This window comes from Lipotes vexillifer, unplaced genomic scaffold (assembly GCF_000442215.2).
Source record: "Lipotes vexillifer unplaced genomic scaffold, Lipotes_vexillifer_v1.1 scaffold500, whole genome shotgun sequence".
Lineage (NCBI taxonomy): Eukaryota > Metazoa > Chordata > Mammalia > Artiodactyla > Lipotidae > Lipotes > Lipotes vexillifer.
In genome coordinates, this window is record NW_006778765.1 from 2157933 (window position 1) to 2165437 (window position 7505).

General features: G+C 41.1%; 1 protein-coding gene across 1 annotated transcript in view; it reads right to left on the bottom strand.

Moving 5' to 3' along the window:
- The window catches only part of SFMBT1 (Scm like with four mbt domains 1), a 57806-nt gene that overhangs the window by 21354 nt on the left and 28947 nt on the right, over positions 1 to 7505 (bottom strand). Inside the window, exons 5-8 of the mRNA XM_007451881.1 lie at positions 4907 to 5153; positions 4110 to 4204; positions 3500 to 3601; positions 1462 to 1612 (exon numbers count right to left, since the gene is read on the bottom strand). Coding sequence (XP_007451943.1) covers positions 1462 to 1612; positions 3500 to 3601; positions 4110 to 4204; positions 4907 to 5153 — 595 coding nt within the window. The remainder of the gene's footprint in view (positions 1 to 1461; positions 1613 to 3499; positions 3602 to 4109; positions 4205 to 4906; positions 5154 to 7505) is intronic.

Sequence of the window (7505 nt, forward strand, 5' to 3'; positions counted from 1 at the left end):
CATTCCTGCAAAGCAAGAACTTGCTCCTGTAGGTATGACCCCCCAACCATCACCAGGCAGGCACTCCCACTGTCTGTTCACTGATGAGGGAGAACCTGGGGGGTCTCTGTTACGGTTTTCCCCTATTTACTCATTGAATGAACTGCCATTCCCACTTTTGTTTCCCCCGTGACTAGTCCAATGCCTGGCTCAAAGCAAACATTCCACAAAATGTTTGATGGATGAATGAAGGCTGAATGGAAGACAAAGGTTCAGAGTCTGTGACTCTTATTAACAGAAAAGAGCACTTCCAGCCCAGTGTTCCAGCAGTCACCATTTAGAAAGTGAAGCTATGTTTTACTAAGAGCTTACCAATAAAGTATATACACGGCCAGTCAAATAATCTGATTTGCTGACATAAAAATCAGATAAACACCTTACACTTCCAAATACTCTTAAGTTAAAAAAATATCTAAAATTTCAGCTCAAATAAGTCATATTTAGTAACCTTGATTAAAGGGTCAAAGTTTAAATTTTGCAAAGTTGCAAACATGAGGAAAATGAGTTGCTACCTTCCTACTTACAGCCTGAGTTCTACTTTTGACCATAAATCTCCCTCTGAGGTCCAAAGAGTCTCCCTCTAAGAGGAGGCCCAGAAACCTAAAAATCAGTAATCTACCTCCTAACTCTGGCTCTAAGACCTCTTTCTCATAAATCAGCTCCCAACACTCACTGCATCCTACCCTCACCCCTGTTGCCTCCCAGCAGACACAGATGGAATGAACTAACGAAGCTGCATGGAACCCCAGGATATTATGAAGATATTTATCAAGGTAGTAGGACATACTTTATTTACTAGGTTTTGTTTGTTTTTGGTTTTTTTTTGCGGTACGCAGGCCTCTCACTGTTGTGGCCTCTCCCGTTGCGGAGCACAGGCTCCGGATGCGCAGGCTCAGCGGCCATGGCTCACGGGCCTAGCCTCTCCGCGGCATGTGGGATCTTCCTGGACCGGGGCACGAACCCGTGTCCCCTGCATTGGCAGACGGACTCTCAACCACTGCGCCACCAGGGAAGCCCTAGTTTTTTGTTTTTTAAAAAAATATTTATTTATTTATTTGGTTGCACCTGTCTTAGTTGTGGCCGGAGGGCTCCTTAGCTGTGGCTCGCCAGCTCCTTAGTTGTGGCATGCATGTGCAATCTAGTTCCCTGACCAGGGATTGAACCCAGGCCCCCTGCATTGGGAGCGCAGAGTCCCAACCACTGTGCCACCAGGGAAGTCCCTATTTACTAGTTTTTAAGCTTAATTTATAACTTTTAAATATGTAGATACTGGAATCTAGGTCTTTATTTACTCTTGTCTCGGGCCCCCAAAACATTAAGGACAGGATTGGGTGTGAGGAGAGAGGGGGACAAAAGATCCAGTAAAGCCATCTGATAAATCTCATTTTGAAGCAAACAAATCAGAAAAGAATGAATACACACCAGGAGGGGGACTGATGTGTAAACCATTCTTCAGACCCCACTGCACAGGGAAAATACCAGGACTGTCAGCATGACACACGAAGGATCGCTGTGCATGATTCTCTGGTCGCAAATCATCCATTTCCACCAGAAAATACTTCTCATCAAAAACCTGTATGTATGATTTAACACATAAAATAGAAAATTTTTTTTTTAAATTGGGGTATAGCTGCTTTACAATGTGCTAGTTCCTGCTGTACAACGAAGTCAATCAGCTATATGTGTACATATACGCCCTCCTTCTGGGACCTCCCTCCCACCCATCTAGGTCATCACAGAGCACCTAGCTGAGCTCCCTGAGCTATACAGAAGGTTCCCACTAGCTGTTTTACACATGGTAGTGTATATATGTCAATCCCAATACGTGTATGTTTACACACGTGCGCACACACACACACACACACACACACACGTCATTTCCTTGGCATAGCTGAACATGTTACAAAAGTTAATAGCCACATTAATAATAACATTAAGTGTTTTTTAATACTACTACTAAGTACTCAGTAAATGTTATCTCTGTGCCAGGCACTGTTTAAATGCTTTTTTTTGTATTAACTCAGCTTTAATCTTCCTAACACTCTAACGAGGTACCATTATCAACCCCATTTTGCAGAAAAGGAAACTGAGTTTAAAAAGCAGTTAAATAACCTGCTCCATGTTACACTGACAGGAAGAAACAGAACCTAGATTTAAATCCAAGTTGTTGAGCTCCAAACAAAGCTTAGTTCAGACTCAGTGAGGAGTCAACTACACCAGTTTATTAGATCAGATCCTAGCCTAGTTTCAAATGCCAAAGAGAAGGTTTTATGAAACTCCCCTGGCTCCTTACCACCTACACTTCAACTCCAGAAAAGACCTTCTGATCCCACTGCAGGTTCAGAATCCCTTCTTGTTCTTTTTTCCCCCTCCTTTTGTGAAGTTACTCTTTTCTTAAAAAAAATAAATTTATTTATTTTGTTTTATTTATTTTTGGCTGTGTTAGATCTTTGTTGCTGCACGCAGGCTTTCTCTAGTTGCGGCAAGCGGGGGCTACTCTTTGTTGCGGTGCATGGGCCTCTCACTGTGGTGGCTTCTCTTGTTGCAGAGCATGGGCTCTAGGCGCATGGGCTTCAGTAGTTGTGGCTCATGGGCTCTAGAGCACAGGCTCAGTAGTTGTGGCACACGGGCTTAGCTGCTCCACGGCATGTGGGATCTTCCCGGACCAGGGTTTAAACCCGTGTCCCCTGCCTTTGCAGGCAGATTCTTAACCACTGTGCCAGCAGGGAAGCCCCCTTCTTGTTCTAAGAATAATCTTCTTCTAAGGTAAGGAAAATTTAAATCTCAACAGGTCAGACGATTTAGTGTCCACATAAGTATTCCTCTTGTCACACTTGACTTTTGGTTCTACTTTCAGTAAATGGGCTTCTGCTCTACTCTTAAAACGAAATCCTCTACCTTATGCCTCAGTTCTAGTTACTGAGTAACTGGGCCTTGACAACCTGCCCAGCTCTTGCGGTTACTTCTAACAAGAACCTCGCTTTTGTCAGTCTTCCAAAAGATTAAAGGCTGGATCTGGAATCCATGGCTGGAGCAATCCTACTGGCAGATCTTGTGACACTAATCAACTGTTCCCCACACATCTGCTCACCCAACAAGCCCCGCACCTAGCTGGACAGTGATGACACTGCCTGCCTCCAAACTTTTCAGATACCGTGGGCCACCTGCCGCTTAAATCTCCTCTATAGTTATGTACAGCTAGGCCTGCCCCAAAGAATGTGCACCCCACTACTCTGGTGCCCAGGCTTTGGTTAGCTGGAGCAACCAAGCTCTGACAAAGGAATGGGCCACAAAGAACCAGACATTACAAATGTAAAATGTGCACAGAACTAATTCTAGCCTCACAGCTTAGGAGAAACAATGGGTTGGATTAGTGGAGTTTGAAGATTAAAACACTACCAATTTCCTAAACCAGTCACCCTGACAAGAATTCTTACCAAGAGAGTTGCCTCCATTTTACCTTAACAATTGTAGCAGGAGAGATCCCAAAAGGAGACCAGGGATCCACAGCTTCCAATTTCATATTTACAGAGAATGAATGAGTGCCGATCACTTGTTTATCCTGAAATGCAAATGCCAAGAGGGAATAAAATGTAGCATCTGCACATAATTTTATACTCATATATAGCTGAATACTACTCTTAATTAAAATAACGGAACTGTCCAGCTTCTGGTAAATAATCTAATCCTATAATTGTCTTCCCAGCCTGGAAAAAATTATTTAGGAAAAAAAAAAAAACCCAAAGGAAGCACTCCTACTCTCTACATTCGGAACACGAGAGTCATACAGAGAAAAAACCAGTTTATTTTATAACAAGTCAAGGCTATGTAGTTAAGAGTAGAAAAGAAAAGACTCAAAATGCTTTAAGAGCGATTCGGGAAAAACCCTGGACTACTTTTAGGAAAAAAGGATGATCATCACTCTCGCTAGCCTTCACACCTCTTCCCTCCTTCAGGCATCACAGCACTCTCACTGACGCCAGGGGTTATTTTATGCTTTGCAGCTCCCCCGTATTGCTTTACTCTACTGTGAGAAGATAAGTACCTATCTACAACATTTTTGTTTTTACCTTAAATAAGTAAGATGGTAATGGCTCTTCCTCCTCCTCTTTCACTTTGGCCAAGATCTCTTGCCACTCAACTTCAGTTTTCAGATGTCTGATGGCTTTAGTTAAAACAAGACAGGATGCTTTAAGTGATGTGAGAACTTACACATTTTATAACTGCTCTGAAAGCATTCACATAAAAAAGTCACTTTCCACTGGGAAAAGGAAGGGGTTCAAGCCCACTTATACCATCTTTACTCAGAGAACTTATAACTTTAACTTCAGTACCTTGTCTCCTCTGTTCAGAACCTGGGTAGTGGTTTGGTGAAAATACCTACAGTAAGATCATAAGGATTGCTGTTGTCCACAAAATAATATAATATTACATCCAAATTGGGGCACATAATAATGAATGTAAATTGATTCAAACGTTAACTCCTGTTTTAATATTATTGGGATATCTTTTCATCAACAATTTGCTTTGAACTCAAGACCGGTCCTACTCCTGTAACTATGTACATGCTACCTAGAGAATTTTTCTTCAGTTTTGGTAACGGATCAGTATGAGTTGGGGCAGAAGTCAGTAAAAGTTGGAGCAGAAGGTACATCAGTATGTGTGGCAAATTACTAAGGCAATAAAGCCAAAAAAAAAAAAAGGTATTTAACTACTCCATATACATTTTTTCAGTATCTCTATTATGTAAACTAACAAAGGCTTCCATAATATGCAGAATAATGTATTTTTCACTCTCATAGATATTAATAAAAATATAATAAACAACAATGTAATATTAAAAGAAAAATGTTATATTGCTCCTCACCTGATGGGGGCTGAAGCTCATATCCCTGTTGAGCAGCCCAACCAACATGATGAAGAAATGGATCCAAGTAATACAACCAATGTTCAAAATTTTCAGAACTCTCAACTCCTTCATAACGCAGCTTCAGCCTTCCTCCAATGTTGTCTACTACAGTAACAATCCAAGTACTTAAAGAGTCCTGGAAAGCTTGACATTCTAGCCTGGAACCTGGAGCAATGAGATCTAAAGGATTCCTCCCATTACGGAGCTGTAGGTCAAAAAAGCAAAATGATTATATAAGAGAGGTAACATAATATTTTTAAAATCAAGTTTTAAATGAACTCAAATTAGCCTTTATATTTTTACCCATTCAAAGCTAGTGAAACTGAACTGCCTTATATCATACAAGTCTCTATAGTATTATTTCCTGTGATATGAAAATATTTATCTTAAAGAAAGATTTCTATCTCTAGGACTATGTTATAGTTTCATCTTAGTCTCTGTAAAGGCAAATATGATCATCATTTAAAAAAAATCAATTTGACAAAAGTCAAAATCCCCCACAGTCCTACCTCCAGGAAAGAACCATGATGGACTTCCCTGGTGGCGCAGTGGTTAAGAATCCGCCTGCCAGTGCAGGGGACATGGGTTCGAGCCCTGGTCCAGGAAGATCCCACATGCCGTGGAGCAACTAAGCCCGTGCGCCACAATTACTGAGGTTGCATGCCACAACTACTTAAGCCCACGTGCCTAGAGTCCATGCTCCACAACAAAAGAAGCCACCGCAATGAGAAGCCCGCGCACCGCAACAAAGAGTAGCCCCCGCTCACCGCAACTAGAGAAAGCCCACACGCAGCAACAAAGACCCAACGCAGCCAAAAATAAATAAATAAAATAAATTAAAAAAAAAAAAAGAACCATGATAAACGCTCTCTGAGAATGGGTTTTCTACACACAAGTCAACATCCACCCGTGTCTATCTTTTTCTCTTTTGTATTTTTTGAAAAATGTATATTGTTTTTCAATGTGTGTTTGTCACTTAATATTTCATAGCTATCTTTCTATTATAGCACATATAAATCTCCCTCATTCTTTTAATCTGTTTTATTGACATTATGTATTATACATGGGCAGTAATTTATCCACTTATCTGCTGACGGCATTTCAGTTCTGATTTTTTTACTCATTTCACGATGAATGCAATGAGTGTTCTGATTACACTGAGAGAAAGGAAGAGTTTAATTCTCACTCTCTAGATACATATTAAAAGCTAGAAAAAAGAATAAAAACAAAGGCTGATTCCAATATCATCACTTAACCCTATCTTAATGTTCAAACTTACATTTTTTTCCTAATAAAAACTGCTCGGACTTCCCTGGTGGCACAGTGGTTAAGAATCTGCCTGCCAATGCAGGGGACACGGGTTCAAGCCCTGGTCTGGGAAGATCCCACATGCTACGGAGTAACTAAGCCTGTGCACCACAACTACTGAGCCTGTGCTCTAGAGCCCGTGAGCCACAACTACTGAACTCGCATGCCGCAACTACTGAAGCCCGCGTGCCTATAGCCTGTGCTCCGCAAGAAGAGAAGCCACCGCAATGAGAAGCCTGCACACCGCAACCAAGAGTCGCCCCTGGGCAGCAACAAAGACCCAACGCAGCCAAAAATAAATGAATAATAAATTTATTAAAAAAAAAAAAAGAACTTCTCTATGACACTTACATATTCATATATATGCAAAAGAACACATGAACAAATGAAGGAACACATTCACAGCTAAAGATAAGAATAGCAGAATCAAGGTCAATGTACTGCAGGATACTTATTAATTCATTTGTTCATGATTTCATTCATTCATTCAAATGTTACTAAGTCTTTAGCCAGGCCCAGACTAAACATAATTAAATGAGTCAGAGTACAGGCATACACCTGAGATATTGCAGGTTCAGTTCCAGAGCACTACAATAAGGTAAATATTGCAATAAAGTGAACCATACTAATTTTTTGGTTTCCCAGTGCATATAAAAATAAAGTTTAGGGCTTCCCTGGTGGCGCAGTGGTTGGGAGTCCGCCTGCCGATGCAGGGGACACGGGTTCGTGCCCCGGTCCGGGAGGATTCCCGCATGCCGCGGAGCGGCTGGGCCCGTGAGCCATGGCTGCTGGGCCTGCGCGTCCAGAGCCTGTGCTCTGCAAGGGGAGAGGCCACAGCAGTGAGAGGCCCGCGTACCGCAAAAAAATAAATAAATAAAAATAAAGTTTACACTATATTGTAGTCTATTAAGTATGCAACAGCATTGTCTAAAAAAATGCACATATCTTAATTTAACAATACAAAACAAAAACCAATTACAATAGTAACATCAAAGATCACTGATCAGAGATCACCATACAAACATAATAATGATGAAAAGTTTGAAATATTGTGAGAATTACCAAAATGTAACACAGAAACAAAGTGAGCAAATACTGTTGGAAAAATAGCGCCGACAGACTTGCTCAAAGCAGGGATGCCACAATGCTTCAATTTGTAAAAAAATGCAGTGTCTGAAAAGCACGATAAAGTAAAGCACAATCAAATGAGGTATGCCTGTATAAGATATAAAGATCACCTAGAAAGAGT